At 38.6% G+C, this 18,915-nt stretch overlaps 1 protein-coding gene across 1 annotated transcript in view; it reads right to left on the bottom strand.

Moving 5' to 3' along the window:
* The window catches only part of LOC143109939 (uncharacterized), a 95,636-nt gene that overhangs the window by 52,276 nt on the left and 24,445 nt on the right, over positions 1-18,915 (bottom strand). Inside the window, exons 7-9 of the mRNA XM_076272743.1 lie at positions 17,040-17,126; positions 13,439-13,637; positions 2,983-3,209 (exon numbers count right to left, since the gene is read on the bottom strand). Coding sequence (XP_076128858.1) covers positions 2,983-3,209; positions 13,439-13,637; positions 17,040-17,126 — 513 coding nt within the window. The remainder of the gene's footprint in view (positions 1-2,982; positions 3,210-13,438; positions 13,638-17,039; positions 17,127-18,915) is intronic.

Here is an 18,915-nt window from a genome sequence, read left to right as displayed (position 1 = left end):
TAGAATGTTCTGATTTGTTACTTTGATGAGGAAATGGGAAGTCTTGCAAACTTGATTTTATAGATTTTACTTGGTGTTGAATTGCATATTAACAAGAAAAAAATCTCCCCTTTAAACACTTTTGGCCTGAAGTAATTAAATAAGAGTGTGTTAAAGCCTTTCTACAATATTGCTGCAGTAGAAAAGAACAGCAATGGCTAATCAGCAATGGTCAGGGATGGTACTAAAATATATTTTTGTTCATCAGGAAAACTCAATCTCAATCAAGAACACTCTCAATTCGCCTTATTCACATGGCGGCCATTGGCGGCTAAAACGAGGCTACAGGGTACACAAACCATAGGATTGTTATGTTCTATGCATTCACCTGTAGGTGGCATTAATTATATAGTAAGTGTACCCTGTAGCCTCGTTTTGGTTTAAACAATGGCCGCTGTGTGAATAAGGCGAATACTCCCTTTACTTTGCTGTTTGCATCTTTTTGTACATTAAAAACCAATAGGTCGCGACCGCAAAAGGGGTGCTATCTCTATAGGTAGATATGAACAACGTATGACTTATGGCCTGAAAAAAGTTCAGTCAAACAATTTTTTTTCACTTTAATCCCTGAGTACTAGGGAAAAGAAATCGAGCGGAAGTACGTAGGCAGGCGGAGGCCAGGCTACACCATATTTATGATGTAAAAAGAGTGTAATTCTCCATGAAATTCAATCTGGGGGTCGTTTCTAGAAAGCATCGTTTGCTACGTTGCGTCGCAACCTTGGTAGTACGCTCCATCGTTCTTGGATTTGGTGTTTCTAGAAAGGGTAGTTCGAACTCTCAATCGCAAACAAGGACGCAAAGTTTGGTCGTTTGAACTACTGCCCCTAGGCAGTCGCACTTGTGTCGTTCCTTGGTAGTTCCTGTTGGTGTCCGGAGCGCCTAACCAAAAATCACAACCGCCTAACCAAAATTTGCGAAGTGGATGTTTATCTCGTGACTCAATGATTGATCTATCCTGTAGCTTAATTTTGATTAAGACACTGACTCCCCTAATTGGCTCATTCTTGCTATTTATGTTAATTCAAGTATTGCCTTGCTTTTAGTATTATAATCTTCACAGTCCCTTACATCAGCAGTGATAAATAGTGTAGTGGCTAAAGCAGATGACTTATTATCCCAACGTTGTAGGTTCGATTTTCTTATGATGTGAGATTGTCCTCTTGCTTCTCGCTACCTGCAGGTGAACTAGTGTGACATTCAATTGTTTTTGACTGATGTATTGTAGGCCTACCTATGGTCTCTCGATGTAGAGTAACTATATACATAAATATGTATGGTCAAAACCTATTGTTGTGTCTCGTAGGCCTACTCTTAGTCAGAGATGAAAAGAAGACATAGGACGCGAACTCCGGCCGAGCACTCAGTGCACTGACGCGCTGCCGTTAAGCCACGAGACAGCTATGGGATACCCAGACATTTGTCCAGGCTATATATTTTTTAAGCATTGGTCTGCTTAAATTAACTGTTTTATATGCTTGCAATAGGTTTATGTTTTGGCTGATGGCAATGACAATGCCAGCATTAATCACTCGGTTTAGATTAGAAAAGTGTCGACATAGGCCGTGACAGAACATTTCTAGGGGGTGGGGTATTATACGTTGCCACTGTTTCCACCAATGATATGTATCGCTGCATCATCAACAACGTTGTTGGAACTACGGTGTTCGAACGTCGGAGGTAGTGAATTGCGACACAGGTACGATGCTTTCTGAAAACAGGTGTAACAGTGTCGTTGTTTGGTCGCAAGTTGCGTCGTACCATGGTGGTTGAGCAACGTCGTTGCTAACTTTTCTAGAAACGACCCCCAGATCAGTTACAAACAATAAAATATAGACCTACAGTAAATGAACATTTTAACAATAGTTCTATTTGTGTGCACAACGTTTTTTCCATGGTAAGGATGACCTTTGCATGCAATTGCCCTAATGTCCATCAGTAACTTATTACTGGCAAACAGTTTCTTGTATTTCTTGTAAGAACATGGCTTATTAATACCTCCTTTTTGGCTTTATTACCTATTTTATTACATTCCCACAAGATGTTAGGGTGCTATGAAAATGAGATCCAAAATTATTTTTCAGACTTGTGAGGTTTGCTGTTCAGACCCTGAAGGAATTTATTTTTGTGAGAATGTTTCTACTTATCTCAATAAGCAAAAATAAATTACGAGCCTATGTTGAGTACAAATATGTCTTCTGAAGGCCTAAACAGAGCCCAGCCAAAAATTCCAATAAAATGTTGATCAACTTTGAGGGACAGCTATGGCCTCGCAGGATCTTCCAGACTAAACGTGATGATTTTGCTACATACTATTCCTATTTATGTACCAGCATGAAAACTTTGAGCCTCCTACACTGCATTATATGTTTTTATATGTATTTTTGTGAAACTTTACAATACAGTTATCAATTGCTACTGTTTTTATATCACTGCATTATATGTTTGCATAGGTTTTTTTTACAATGGCTTCAAACGCATCTCAGCCAACCATAATCAAACAAATGAATTTCATAGTGTAGCAAACAGTTTCTTGTATTTCTTGTAAGAACATGGCTTTATTACCTCTGTGTCATGTGGATGGGGTAGAGTCAGTCTAAATGACTCCATAAATACAGTCTGAATTACTGAATTACGGGAATGGAAACTTAACATCTGTCACCTTTTACTGGGATATACAACCGCTGTATCGTCATACAGAGAAATTTCTCTGTACCACGTCCCTTTTTGGGGAAAGCAGCTCCATATGTTTCCATTCAAGCTATCTGCTTTCTCTAAAAAGCAGGCAGGAAAGTCTAGCAAAATCAAAGTTCCCAGATGTGCCGGTGTAACGTACTACAATAGCATTATGCAATCAACATTTCTCCCACATTTCCAATACAGCTGGCTGCTTTTGCCTTGTCATACAAGCACTATGGGACTGAACTCAATGCTCTCACTCACTGGAACAGGTCTTGTCGTCTATGCAGGCATCGCAGTGTGGAGCGCAGCGCCTGCACATTCCGTCTGCGGCGGCGTAGCTCCTGTCCAGGGAGCAGTTGACCCGGCACTGGCCGCCCTCCAGAAAGTTACCCTCTCCACAGGAGAGGCACTGGGACCCCGACACATCGCACGTCACACAGGGTGCTTCACACGCTTCACACATGCCCTCTGCCGTCTCGAAGAAACCACTGTTGGCAAAAATACACACGCGTCTGCGTGAACTATCCAGCATGAATAGGGGATTTAAACACTGCTAACGAACACAGATTGTCTAAACCAACGATGCAGTGTATGGAGGCTGAAAACACCATTCATCAGGATCAGGGAACATGAGCTAGTCTGAACAAAAAGTGTGTATGTGTGTGTGTGTTAAAAACGTGTTAAAAACACAAAGGTCATGGCTTCAATTACAATTGAGCAACTGAGATATACTGCCTTGCCTATGCTGTACAAACCTCATTATTCATCTGGGTTAATCTGCATACGTTTATTTGTAACATTTAGGGTAAATATTGTTTTGTCAATTGGAAAAGTGCATATACTTGTTCTAAAGTGATTTTAAATTAAAATTTTAAAATCTTAAAACTTTGCCGAAGTGTGGACAAAAAAATGAGTTCAAGACTGTTTGAACTGATATGGAATGCCTAATTCTACTGCAATGTCTACTGTTATTGAGGGCCAAGCCGCGAAGCTGCGAGGCACCCATTGTGTTTCTACCTTTTCTTATTATTATCACCACCGCGTTAGCGAAGCAGTGGTCATATAGGTTTAGAGTTTTTCTTCCGGATTTTTTTTATTTTATTATTTTTCTTCAGTAAATTTGTGTCAACGATTACCAGGATATTAAAATACTTGGCTGCATATCTGTTTTTAATTTAAACACCCTGGCACAGAACATCAAACCCCTTGCCAAAAATCTTGGTGTGTTCCTTGACCCAGATCTGAACTTTGAGTCACATAAATCATGTCACCAGTTGTGCTTTCTACATCTTAAAAAAATATAGCCAAAGTGGGGCCTCTGCTCACCCAGGCTGACACAGAAAAGCTGGTACATGCTTTCATTACTAGCAGGCTTGATTACTGTAATGCCCTCTTCACTGGCCTATCAAAAAAAATCTTAACAAGCTGTAGTTAATTCAGAATGCAGCAGCACGTGTTCTGACCAAGACCTAAAAGAGAGCTCACATTACCCCTATCTTAACTCATTGAATGCCAAGCTGTTTTCGGAAGCTTTGTCCTAGAGTGCCAGCAATCTAGACCATTGTTGATGATTTTTGTACAGCCACAGCATATTCTGTGTTATAGCCAGAGGTGGAAAAAGTATGAAAATATTGTACTCAAGTAAAAGTACCAATACCTTGATGAAATATTACTCAAGTACAAGTTAATAACAGCACTTAGAAATAAGATAAAACAAAAGGAATGATAAAAGCAATAAAATATGTGAAAAAAATAAAATAAAAATCAAGGTGCAAAAGTCATAAAATATGACGAGATATGTACACACATGCATATGCATACAGAACAGGCACATCAAGACCTAAAATTCCAAAACGGTCAGAGATTTAAGAGAAGGCAAGGCTAAAAAGGTATGTCTTAAGATGTTTCTTAAGAAGTTCAACTGATTGGACCATCTTTAGCACAAGTGGCAGGCTGTTCCACAGGGAAGGACCATAGTGAGCGAAGGTTGCCTCCCCATGTGTCTTGGTCCTCACCCTAGGAATAACTAGGGGGCCGGAGTCTGAGGATCTGAGTGGCCGTGATGGAAGGTATGGTGAGAGCAAGTCAGATAGATAGACAGGCGCAAGTCCATTTAGGGCTTTAAAAACCAAAAGTAAAACCTTAAAATCAATTCTAAAACTGATAGGGAGCCAGTGAAGGGATTTTAACTCATTGAGTGCCAAAAACGTAATATTAAGTTTTTCCTTCCCATGCGTTGAGTGCCAAAAACGTAATATTACGTTTTTAGCTTTTTTTTAAATTACGAAACTAGACACTCTTAACACACCTTATATGTGATTTTGGAAAACTCTGTGATGAATGGAAATTAAATATATGACGATCGAAAACTCATGAAAACGCACAATCTGGACATTTTATCATAACTCGGTTGCCGCTTTGGGTCGAATCAGTGATGCATGCACGTCAGCTCAAAACCAGGCCATTTTCGTGGGTCTATCACTAGGTGGCAGTCTCGGCAGGTCTCGCTAGTCACTTTCCGGAAACTTTACAGGCAACACTTCATATTTCATGAAAGACGTTATATATTTCTAGAAAAAAAACAGCGATTTTGATGAAAACTAGCTACTGTTTAGCTTGGGATTTCTCAGGAACAGAGGCGTGTAGAAATACACGGTTTGCACCCACTGAGAGCTTAAAGTCTCACCTTTCAAACGAGCCATTGTATGTGTTCATAGCTATAACCAGAGTTGGAAAGTAACGAAATACATTTACTCACGTTACTGTATTGAGTAGTTTTTCTGTGTATTTTGTATTTTTTAAGGAGTTTATAAAATCGGTATTTTAAATTTTACTTGATTACTTTTTGAGTGAAGTATTGTACTTCGCTACATCAAAAATCCCATCCGTTACTTAAGTAAAAAAAAAAAGTTAAGACTAACGAAAACGAAAGGGAGAGAAAAAAAATCGCGCCCTAAACCACTAGCCTAGTGATAATGATCAGCATGTAGCCTACAACAGGACATGAATCAAGCTGACGCCATGCAGTCTTTCTGAAAGTGATGGAGATGGAGCTGGATCATGAGATGCATCAGATTAGCCTAACCTATGAAAGTGTATTTTCCGCTATTCCAATAGGTTGTCTCAGTTCGTTTTAGCACCAATGATTGCGGAGATATTCAAGCAAACACCATGGGATTTCGTGTTTTGACGTTTGTGCTCACCTTTCTTTGGAAAGAAGTTTATTAGCAGTTGTTTCCCCTCATTTTGATGTCTCTCTTTTTCCTGTTTTGGCCTTTGTTTTTAGTAACCTGACTTGGCTTTCTTGGAGAAAGACATTGCACCAGCAGCACAACAATTAGCGGTCCACTACTAGCGATGCTCAACTAAATAAACAAAAGATAGACTAGGCTACCTTATAAATCGTGCAGGCGGACTAAACCATTTAGCTCTTTAGCAAGGCAGAGTAAGAGTGACCTTAGACAGTTTTCACTATGTTTTGTATACAAAATCCAGTCAGTCAAACTTTACATTTCGTCTGACATTCATTTTTACATTTAATTTGGAAGTTAAAATATTCAGGTAAAATAAATATAGCCTATGGTGGAAATAAGTATTGAACGCTTAATTTTTTTTCCAGTAATTAGCCTAAACTTCCAGTGAGTCTATTCGAAATGTTCACCACACATTATTAACACACATATAAAAAATCCAAACATAAGAGTTTTGTGTATTAAAGTGGAATGACACAGGAAAAAAGTATTGAACGTGCCTACTGAAATTTCTTCAATACTTTGTGGAAAAGCCTTTGTTTGTAAAGACAGCTTCAAGACATTTCCTGTATGACAAAACTTATTAGTCGCAGTATCAGGTGTGATTTTGGTCCATTGTTTTAAACAGATTCCAGGGGTCCCTCTTGTGAATCCTGATCTTTAGTTCCAGATTACTTCCAGAACTGTTTAATTGAATTTAATTGAATTGGCTGCCTTCAAGTCTTTCTGGAGCTTTCTCCGAGTGGTCCTTGGCTCTTGGAATTGACTATCCTTCTGACTCCCTGGTCAGAAATATTGCGAGGAGATCCTGTGCCCTGTGCCGGTTGATGATGCAGTGATGTTTCTTCCACTTGGAGATAATGGCTCCCATGCTGCTTACTGGAAGATTCTGAAGTTTTGAAATGCATCTGTAACCAGTTTCATTGATATGTTTTGCAACAATAAGGTTGCAAAGGTCTTGGGAGAGCTTTTTGCTTTTATCCATCATGAAATGTTTCTTGTGTGACACCTTGGTAATGAAAACCTTTTTATAGCCCATCAATATGTAAGCTACTAACCAAGCTTATATTAATTTGCGCAGATAGAAAAGATAACTACTCTCTAACTACTTACAGATTCCAGCTTGTTCCTTCCCTTTCCTTGCCTTAGTGCTTTTTCTTAGCGTGTTCAATATTTTTTCCCTGTGTTATTCCACTTCATTACACATGACTCTACTTATGGAGTTGTTTGGATTTTTTATGTGTGGATTACCTGAGTTATTACTAATGCCTGATGAAAATGTTTTGCCCCCTGTATTCCACGTTTAAAGGGCCCTCTCCTCCATTGCCCTATACTTCCCACTTTCCCCCCCAGTTCAACGCCCTTTAATCTGCTGAACCTTCTGCTCGTTTCCAAATATTAAAAAAAACTCTCTGCAACTCAACATTGGCCTGCCTGCCTCAGCTGCCTGTGAGGGGCTTTTCAGTTGTGCTGGATTACTGTTCACTGCAAAGGATGAGTGCAACTAACTTTGAAAATCAACTACTGCTCAAACTTAAAGGAGAACTCCGGTGATTTTTCACATAGATCTCCATTTCTCAACATTCTTATCAGGCAAGTACCTCCACTCGGCGGCCATATTGCAACACTTTTTGGGCACTTATCGTGAATCTATTTCGGCAGAAATGCGTGTGCGTAAGGCTTCACGACACCAATCTTGTTCCAGCAGCGAGATCACAACAGATGATTGGCACGATGTCTTCACAGCACACCACATGATTGGCTCAATGTATTTTACAACACACCACATGATTGGCTCAATGTATTCACATGTCAACGTTTTGCCGCGGAAGGGTTGTGATATGTGTAGACAACTGCCATATTGGCGTTACAAACTAACCCCATGCATTACTATGGAGGGTTTTTTGAGTGCTGTATCTCCTCATTAGAAAGTCTCTGGTAAAACTGGTTGTTCTGGTACCCCCCCCCCCCCCCAAAAAAAAAAAAAAAGTAACTAAGTCACTTTTACTTAAAGTACATTTTAAATGAACTTTTTCAGATCGGTATTTTAAGCACCTTGTATTGCTGTTTGCACGAAAGGCGCTTTATAAATAAAACTGAATTGAATTGAAATGAATACACAAAAATAAACACACTATGCACACACTCATTTACATACACACACGTATGGGATGGACTCGGAGATGGAGACAAATTGATCAAGCGTGATTTATTTTTGCAGAGAGAATGTGCAGGACTGGGCGGTGGTCATATTTTGTACTGCTCTGCGGTACATCTAGTTATTTTGCATCTTCTTTCTTCTGCCATTGGAGTCTATGGCAGCCCATAGAACCATCTGGTTAAAAGTTGTGGAATTTAGCATACTGATTGGGGACAGTCCCATGATTCTTTTCACCAAGTGTCATGTCGGCAGCTTAAGTGCTCTAGCGCCACCAACAGATCAAAATTGGACATGTGTTCACGCATGTAATTTCTGACCAGTATGGCCACTTTTCAAAAATTGAGGTACATTATCGTTGGAATCCTTGGACCAAAAAGAGTTCAACACACCCTATGACATCAATTTCTGCCATATTAGATTTTCTGCCATATTGGATATTATCAAAAACACAAAGTCGGTCACCAGGTCACCAATTTTGTCTGATCTTCATCAAATTCTTCCATCTTCAGTCCAAGCCTCACAAAAGCACTGCTTTTTACTCCATATTCAAAAGTGTTCGCCTGTAAGAGCCAAATGAAATTGGCGGCAAACAGGAAGTGACATTATATCTCAGCCAATCTTTGGACGATTGACATAAAACTTGCTGTGAGTGCTTACCAGTGGTGCGCGGGCTGATGTAAATTGAGCAGGTTCTCGCGGACACCCATGGTCACCCGCGGTTATGAGTCAGAAAAAAATATTTACCGGTAATGGGTCATTTGTGGGTGAGTCAATTGAAACAAATTACATTTATTTCAAAAAACACTTCAAATATCACGAGAAGGCTAACATCCATATTTAACTTAACTATTGTTTTTGAAAGATATCATTGGCTAAATGACTTCAATTGATGCAGCATGAACTTTCCACATAGGCTACATGTGTTATAGAAGGATGGAGATGGAGACGGCACAGAAGCTGGAGACAGGAGAATTTCACCTTTCGTCAGCCTGCCGCCGGTACTTTATGATCCCACACAGGCCATCCCTTGATAAGGGATGTCATGGGTACGACTAGGCTGATGAGAATATGGAGAGCTTTCTGTTCCTGTTTATGTAATAGTTTTGCGAAACACAATAAGGATACACTGCATGTTAGGCTACATTAACTAAAGCGAACAAAATTGGAACTCATACAGAACTCTGCTGCTAGACTTTTAACTAAGACCAAGAAAAGAGAACACATTACCCCTGTGTTAGCTGAACTGCACTGGCTCCCTGTTTCCTATAGAATTGATTTTAAGGTTATGTTAAATACTTACAAAGCTCTGAATGGCATAGCACCTTCATATATCTCTGAGCTTTTAATATCTTATCAACCACAAAAGAAACTTAGATCTGCAAAAAGTGATATCTTACTAAGTGTTATAATCTTATATTAAAATACAAAATCTAGTTTGTATTGTTTTACTTTAAGGATACTTACTTTGAGCTTTCTTGGAAGATTATTTGACTTAAAAAAGTCAAAATCTTCTTAAATGAAGACATAATTGTCCAATGGATTAAGAACATATATCTTAAAATTTAAGATTGAAGACAATTTGTCTTAAATCTTAAATCTCATCTTAATTTAAGGTACATTTTCTTAATCCATTGGCAGCCGTGGCCTTGTAACCGGACTTGTAACCGGAGGGTTGCCGGTTGGAACCCCGACCAGTAGGAACGGCTGAAGTGCCCTTGAGCAAGGCACCTAACCTAACCCCTCACTGCTCCCCAAGTGCCGCTGTAGCAGGCAGCTCACTGCATCGGGATTAGTGTGTGTTCACTATGTACTGGGTGTGTTTCACTAATTCTCGGATTGGGATAAATGCAGAGACCAAATTTCCCTCACGGGATCAAAAGAGTACATATACTGTACTTATACTATATACTTATACTAGATAAATTTGATTGTTTTTTATAATAAGGAAGATACCCTTATTTTAGAGACAGTTCACATGCCTTTCTTAAAAGGCTGCTTTGGACTATGGACATTTACATGTAATCTGGAAAGGTAAGTTATTCAACTGACACACAGAATAGGGTGACCAGACATCCTGATAAGGAAGTGTAACGGAGGCAGACTGAGCTAGCGTGCTAGTTGCCCGTGTAAATCCTCACAGCCCTAACCTTAAGAACGCTTCTAGCCGCTGAGTTGGAAGCCTGGGCTTTTAGCTCAGTGGTTGGAGCATTCGTCATGCCGGTGTGTGTGTCAAGGTGGCGGGTTCGAGGCCCGTGAGCGGCGAACGAACCGACCTTGTGACAGAAGCTATAATAAGGGTAATAAATAGCGGTAATAAATATTTACCGCCATAATAAAGAAGAACCTTATAGTGCATTGTTGCAATGCCTTGTCATGTCTGCCTCGTTTTAACGGTTAGGACAATGCTGAAGAGAAAGTCATCATTCTCAAAATAACCTATGACTTTCAGTTTTGTTTTCAAATGTTTTCATGTCTGGATAATGGGTGAGGAATGTTTAGGAGACAGACTTTCGTAAATCCTCAAATTATGCCCTGAGTCTTTTATTTATGGCTGCGCAAAGCACAGGTCTTTATTTGGGGCAGGTTTTTAGCCTATTTGAGGCCTTTATTTCTTACGTGTATTGTATTGAGACATGCGTTTCTTTGGAGCTGCATACCGGTAGGCTATCAAAAGCGGAAGATGTTCGGTTTGGTTTGGGATTTCATTTTGATTTTGACCTTATTGCGTAGGCCTACGGTAGCCTTAATTGAGTTATTTTTTTAATTATGCATGATTTGGAATGGAATGCCTCGTGGCAACAATTGTGTTTAAATGTAGACTAGTAATGCCTCAGCCTCTGGCAAGCTTAGAAGGAGGTGGCAAGCTTGAGAGCGACGTGTTGGAGATCCAGTGTAGGACAATGACTTTTCATTGGCAACAGTATTAAACCAATCAACAATATAAAGTATTAAGAAGAGCTCTTTTATTTCATTGAGTTAAATCGACACAATGGAGGCAATTATAACCCCGGCTTGTAGGCTATTTGGGGGCCGTCCTTTATTTGTCCGAGGACTGCACACGTGTTTTAGGTATAGTGCAAGCCTCTCTGACTGAAAGTGCACAGAACTTGTGCATTTACATAACAATGAGGAAATAATGTCTGTCAGTTGATGTGAGGCAATTTGGACAAAAGCGCTATACAAATGTAGCCTGGAAAATCCAGACCCTGGTAATCTAGAAAGATTAAGGTTCTGGCCACGAACAATGTAATGGCCCAACTCGAGGGGCGGCAACAAGCATGCATTTAAAAATCTCACTGCATGCAATTGGATAACACTAGACCCTGTTTACTCTGAATGATTTCGGACGCAATCGAATAACACTACGACCAATGTGTACTGTCCTCCAACGTTGCAGCGCTTTCTTCATCAGTTTAGCTGGTTCCCCGGAATGCAAGCGGAAAAAGTAACATGCATCATTGCTCATTGCCAGAGTGTCTCGCAGAGACAATTCCATTGTGCTCTCGCGAGAACTCTGGATTTCCAGGGTAATACAAATGCACAAACCATTAATCATCTTTTCTCAGAACCTGCCAGTCTCAGTTAGAGACAGAACAAATCGAAAATTGCTGACACGTTTGTCTGGTTAGTCTCAATTGTCTGTCTGTCTGTCTGTCTATCTGTCCGTCTCAATTGACTGAAAATGACAGTGACAGTCTGTCACTCAATGACTTTTAGTTTGTCTTTTGTACAGTATGACGTGGTGCTATGCTGTTTGTTGGAATGTGTGTTGCTGGTTGCTATGTGTTATGACCGAGAGCAGTGCTGGGCGGTATGACCAAAAATGTATATCACGGTATTTTTCAAAATTCTTACGGTTTCACGGTATATGACGGTATTTTTTTTCCATGCATAATCAGATGTTCACAGCATTTTCTACAGGTTGAGAGGAATTGCTGCAGTACATTGACTAAGGATGGTCTATTTTACTGTCATGATGTAGAATACAGTATGTCCACACTAGTGGTAGGCCTAATGCAGTTTTGCATGGCCCCAGAAAATGATGCTGTTTACAAAGAGCCACTCATGATTCTAATAAAGAATCTAATCAGAATGCAAAGACAATTGCAGTCAAAATACTTTACTGTGCAAATTTCACAAACATCTTGTATAAAACCAATACAAAAATATTTATACTTTTTTGAAAATTATACAATTTTAAATAAAAACTCTCTGCTAATTACTCTGTCAAATAGGCCTATCAGAAACATGCCCTATTGTTATTGTGTGGTTTACATGACGTTAGTGGTAGGAATAACTTCATATGGATGTGGATGTCTTGTTAGCCTGACATGAGCTTCGTTTCGGTTCGCTAGGCAAAACATTAACAAAAAAGTTCGTTTTGGTGCAATGATGACAGTCAGGATCATTTATAACTAGCCAGCTAGTATTGCTCAGTGCATGTCTATAACATGCTTTACTTGCTACCTGGATAATTTCAGCGAATATTCTTAAGGTGAGATGAATGATAAGATCATTAAACTTCACTGTGTTCGGTGGGTTGCTAACTAACGACATCACCTACTAGCCAGCTAGTTACAGCTGTTGAACAATCTCAATAGAATTTTCGTGACGGTAAATCCCTTTCAATGCAGTATCCCTTAACGTTTTTTCTTAAGTAAAGAAACAATTTAAGGTTTTCTGTGCAAAACCCTTAAATAAACCTCTTACCTAAGGAGAAATTAAGCATTAAGGGTCATACTTCAGGAGAAAAACTGAAGGTGTTTTGTGTTTACCCTCACTATGCCTTGCAGTGGCACCATGCGTGCGTGTGAAAAAAGTCCCGTCTGAAACACTGTCGCGCGGCGCAGCGTTCCAAACGTTGTGTAATTAAATACACCGGTATGGCGGTATATTAAAAATTCATATCATACCGAAAATATACACCGGTATACGGTGTGAACCGGTATACCGCCCAGCACTAACCGAGAGTACAGCTGAAACTGTAGCATACTCTCTGGAGGCTTTTGAGGGGCATCGTACACACAAACACACACACACACACACACACACTGGACATAGACACACACAGTCATACAGTTACACACACTTTCACACACACAGTTGAACCAGCATCAAAACAAACACCAAACACACACTCAATCAGGGCAGTTGGACTAGCATTGTATACACACATACACATACAGATTTAATACTTACATACTTACACATACACACACACTCAAACAAACATATGGGACAGTTGGATCAGCAACACACACACACACACACACACACACACCCACTCACTCACTCACTCACTCACTCAGGGCAGTTGGACCAGCATCGGCCTTGGTGCAGGAGGAGCTTGAAAGGGCCGTTCTTGCAGCTGACACACTTGTCGCTGGCACCCTCACACGTCTCACAGTTAGGGGAACACTCCTCACATAGCTGTGACATCACATTGGCAAAGGATCCTGGGACACAGTGCTCAACGCACGCACCTTCCTGGTCCAGAATATAGCCTTTAATAAGCCAAAGATAGTAACAGAGGAATGACAGGTCAAATTGTTAGACAGGGTGCAGATAAGTCTATAGCTTACTTTTTGTGTACTGATCAGAGATAGACTAAATTGATTAAATACTTGACTATATACTGTATGTATATATATATATATATATATATATATATATATATATATATATATATATTAGGGCTGTCAATCGATTAAAATAAATAATCTAATTAATTACATACTCTGTGATTAGTTAATCTAAATTAATCGCATATATAATTTTTGCTGTGAAAGTATTTTAAATATTTAAATTCAAATGAATCATTGAATAATCAGCATTAGTGACATTAAAGTTCAAAGACTCTTTTATTATTATTTTCACTGTTCAAATAATTGCCATAATAATCTATGATATGACCTAATTTGCTGAGGAAATAAATTCAAAAGGGCTTCGGGAAGAAGTTTTGTTTTCACATACAAGTGAAAAAACACTCCCCCCAAAGTCAACACTTATTTCTTTGCATTGATGTGCAACTATAGAGTTGATGAACTCCGGTGTTATGCAAATTCCTTGCTGCAGACATTGCAGAGGACTATTTTCAACACTTTATTTTTTATCAACACCATCAGGCCGTTTTTTAAAAGTAAATGTTCCAATCAATGATCCAGGCAGCACATTTTCTTCTCTCTCCTTTATTTTACAGTCTAATTTTTACTGACTAGAACGGCTCGGGGTCAAAGGTCATACGGAATCGATTAATCTGCACTAATTTTTTTCATCAGATATTTTTTCTCAAATGAATTAATCGAAATTAATCAGTTATTTTGACAGCCCTAATATACATATACATATATATATATATATACTTGGTACTTATATTTAAATATACTTAACATACCGGTACTTATACTGATGGAAAAGTCTAGTATATTAACTTGTAGCTAGAGATTGATCTTTGAGAGGCTACATGAGAGATTCTCATTTAATTTCATTTTATTCAGATATTTTTCAGACATTTTATTCCTTTTCGCAGGTTCTAATATCAGCTGTAAACATATAAACTTAGCACAAAGTAAGGAAATGATTGATTGATTTTAGGAAAAAACAGGATACCATCTCCCCTGTTGTCATTAATGGTCAGGCTGTGGAAACTGTTCAGAAATATAAATATCTTGGGACTGTGATTGACAACAAACTAACATTTGAGCATCAGGTTGACAATGTGTGTAAGAAAGCTCACCAAGGCATGTACTTTTACCGTAAACTCAGACATTTGAATGGACAGCACTTTTATGAAGATGTTTTACTGTTGTTTGATTGAATATGTTCTTACTTTTTCTTTTATTTGCTGGTATATGGGTCTTTAACTCTGAAGAACAAAAAAATGTCTCTAGTAGAGTTAAAGAATGTAGCAAGATTGCTGGGGCTACCTTAGTTAACATTCCTTCCCTGCATAAGAACAGAGCACTCAAAAAAACCTGTGTCCAACAGATGTAAGACAAATAGATACAAGAATTCTTTTATACCCAGTCACCAGGTTTTTAAACACTCGCATTTGAGTGTTGTTATACCTTCCCTCAAGGTGGCCGTGACAGGAAGACAACAAAGGTAGGGTAAAAACACAACCTTCATAAAATAAAATTTGTATAACCTCTCGAAACACTTACAACGTTTACAATACTTTGATTTATCTGTAGAACACCTCACCACACACTACTATAAAAGTGTCATTCTATTTTGAACATTGTCAGTGGTGTAAAATAGTTTGTTTTTGACGTGAGTTTATGCCCGGTTCGCTTTCACTGTAAGACAATTTGGAGTTAATGCAAATGACATTCTTGCTGAAAAAACTCCTCCAATTAACATACCGTAAAACTTCAAATAATAGCCGAGTCCCTAAGAGACGCCTGTCTCTTTTAAACGCCTGGCGTGGCTACAGGTTTGGGTTAAAGGCCGGTCTCCAGTAGAGGCCTGGTCTGTTTTTTAGTTTCGGGTTGTATTTAATCTAAAACCCGTCAGGTGGTCTGTTTAAAGATTCGCAATGACACGAAACCGTTACAGAAAGGAGGTTACAGCAGTGTAAATTAGATGTTGCACGTCGTTACAAGCCGTCGCAAAGCATTCACATGTCTGGTCACAGTTGCAAGGTTTTAGAATGTTGCATGAAGTTGCTGCTCATCTCGTTGCGAATCTTGGGTGTGATTTGGGCTTAAGTATGGCGCAGACTGCGCACATTATGATTAAATGGCATTAAAAGACTGCGGTGGGGAAAAGCTAGAGTTCCAAATTGTATAACTTTTTTTCCAATATGAACTATGCCTATATGTCCGACTTTGTCATCGTTCAATTCATCCCTTGTGTTTAAAATTTGCGGATAGGCCGATGGTAAGCTTGTTTTTATGCTGGCAACAAAACCAGAACGGTTCGCGAACGTTATTCTTTTTAAATGCCATGGCGATAAAGAGAAATAAGTCAGAAAAGGAATTTACCTTAGACTAGGCTATATCAGAGCCCGTCTACGGACACTCTCTGGCTATATAACCTACTGAAATAGGTTAATGATGTAAAGTCAAGTGCGCTTCTATGGGACTGCTGTGTGCGCGCAGTTTTTATTGATGAGTCGGAGTGGCAAGTGCTGCGCATAGTTGCAGTGGAATGTGGCTGCCCAGGGCATTATAAAACTTCTCACTCTTAGACCTACTCATACACGGCGGTGAAATGGCGTATTTAGCTGTCTAAATTCGAATCATATGCTGGGGGAGAAATCGTCGGACATCCATGATTACTTTGTTATTCAGCACCCCTGGTCAAAAATATGTTTCCGCGAGCCTGGAAGTAGGCTATGATTTGAATGTAGACTCTAGGCTATTTGCTAGTGACAAAATATGAGCTTTCAGTGTGATACGATCTCTTTGTAGATTACGTTTAATTAAAACGTGTTTCATCTGTTCTGGCTATCCCGCTATTTGGATCTTACTGTATCTCACAATGAACAACATCTCAACACTAAATGAATGATGATCCGTAATTGTCATCAGATAGCCTAGTCAAATAGGTAGACATAAGATGAAATAATTAATTCGATAATATTTTCCATCTTTGCAGAGGAAAAGTTTTGTGTAAAGGGAATTAAAGGCCTGTCTCATATAGACGCCTGTCTCTAGTACTAGCCGGTGCAGTTTGGCGATTTGGGAAAATAAGGGCTATTACTTGGAGTTTTACGGTAATTAATTAATAATATTGCACCTCCATTCTTGCCATTCATGCTACACACATGTTTTTAAGGTGAAGGAAAGTATTTATTTTCTAGTATTTCTCGGTTAGTTTTATTTATCATTGTCACACATTTGCATCTAATAATTTGCATTTTATTTCGCAGCATATAGTTTGATTATTATTTGTGCACTTACCTGTAAAGCATGATGAACAGTCTAGAGCCTTTGGACCAAAACACGTTTTGCATGACACGTCACAGTAATGGCATTCACTGTCAATTCCTTTTAAAGAAAGGAATTTCATAATGTCAACACTGACAAGAAAAAGACAAAGAATACTTCTATTTGAGATCAGTATTCTTTTCCCTGCAACAAAACTACACTGCATACTTTTAATTTGACTGGATTTACAGGTTTTTTTTTTCAATAGCTTCAATAGCTAAAACAGGGCCCGTTTTTCCAAAACACTACACACAATTAACACAACACCACACCCAAGTAGAATTTGTCAGATTTTTTGGAAATTAAACACTTGAGTCCAAACTATACAATTATTTATCAAAACTCGAGTATCTCATCATATCACAAACACATCCACCATATGACCTGATTATGTTTGAATCGGTTACACACTAAATATACTCAACACAAAACACATTAGACAAATCAGGTTTTTCTACTCAATGCAAAAAAAAAATTCTCTCCACATTGTGAAGTACAACTACTTACACACAAAATCAGTGCATATCATATCATACATTTTTTTTTACAGTAAATATTTAAGCAATATAGCACGAGTGAGAGTGTCCAGGGATATTCCAACTCATGGAACGTCTCTCGGCCAATCAGAAACAAATAAATAGTTCCATAGAACCCAATTGTTGTATAAATCATTATAACCCCATTTCCCTAATACCATAACCCCATACAACATCTGCAAAACTATACACTAATTTTCAGCCTTATTTACAGACTCAGTTTTCTATTTCATAAACACTTTTTTTTTTTAAACAGTGTCTCTTCTTCCTCTTCCTCTCTGTGCTACATTGCATAACCTTTCTGGGTAACACTCCAAAATAAGGTGCCATAATAAATAGCAAACTAGTAATTACCTAACCCTTTGTTAATATTTGTTAATTGTTACTAAAATATCTATTTGGCACAAGTTAATAGTTTTTTCATCATTAATTAAATATTAGTTGTTTGCATAAAATCTGTATGTTAATGTTTTAACAAATCTATGAACTAATATTGTATTAATATATGTTAATAGTTAACTAAATATATTTTTGGCACTAATTAACAGTTATTTCTTACATCATTTAAATGTTAAATGTTTATTTACAAACGATATGCTAATATAAAAGTTATTGACATATTATTATTTATCTAGCTTTTCTGATTAGCTTTGTGGATAATTAATGGAATTTATGGTTTATGGCTTTATGGTCTTGTGGGGTGTATTCACCTTATTCCGCGCGCAAACATGGGGGCGCTAGCTTTGCCCACATTGTCTCCGAACTTCCGATTGAGCAGTACATCCATTGCGATACATTGAGATAGCAGAGCTCTATCGAGATGACTGGCATCATATATTATGGGTCATCCTAAAGTTAGGAACGTTTATTTAGGATTTTGGTGACTTAAGACATTTCTGTTATACAGCTTTCCTATCTGAAGTTAGGAAAAAACTGACTTTGGAGCGGCTGTTTTGTACGTTAGCCTCTCTATCCTCTTCTGCCGTGTTATCCCAATGAAGCTAACTAGACGTAGCTAGCCGACCGGAAGTTTAAAGACAACGTGGAATTTTAAAAAATGGGCGGGGCTGAATAAGGTGAATAAGGCACCCTACTGCCAGTGTTGGTTGTGTGAGAGTTTGCGCTCCTCTTCTTCCACTTCATCCTTATTGGATACCTCTGTGGTTGGCTGTCCTGTAATTGGTGACTCTCTGTCTAGTGTTTGAAAGTAGTGTACTCTTTGCCTTTGGAAGTACTATTTGGTTGCTGCTTGAATTTGGTGAAATTCAGGGGAGGGGGGTGTAACAGAGTTAGAAATGTAGTTTAGTGTTTGT

The sequence above is a fragment of the Alosa pseudoharengus genome, unplaced genomic scaffold (assembly GCF_046254945.1).
Source record: "Alosa pseudoharengus isolate Yale_2024_CS ecotype anadromous, Long Island Sound unplaced genomic scaffold, YU_APseudo_1.1 YU_APseudo_1.1_scf_10, whole genome shotgun sequence".
In the NCBI taxonomy this organism is placed as follows: Eukaryota; Metazoa; Chordata; class Actinopteri; order Clupeiformes; family Clupeidae; genus Alosa; species Alosa pseudoharengus.
This window is presented reverse-complemented; position numbering and strand designations above follow the sequence as displayed.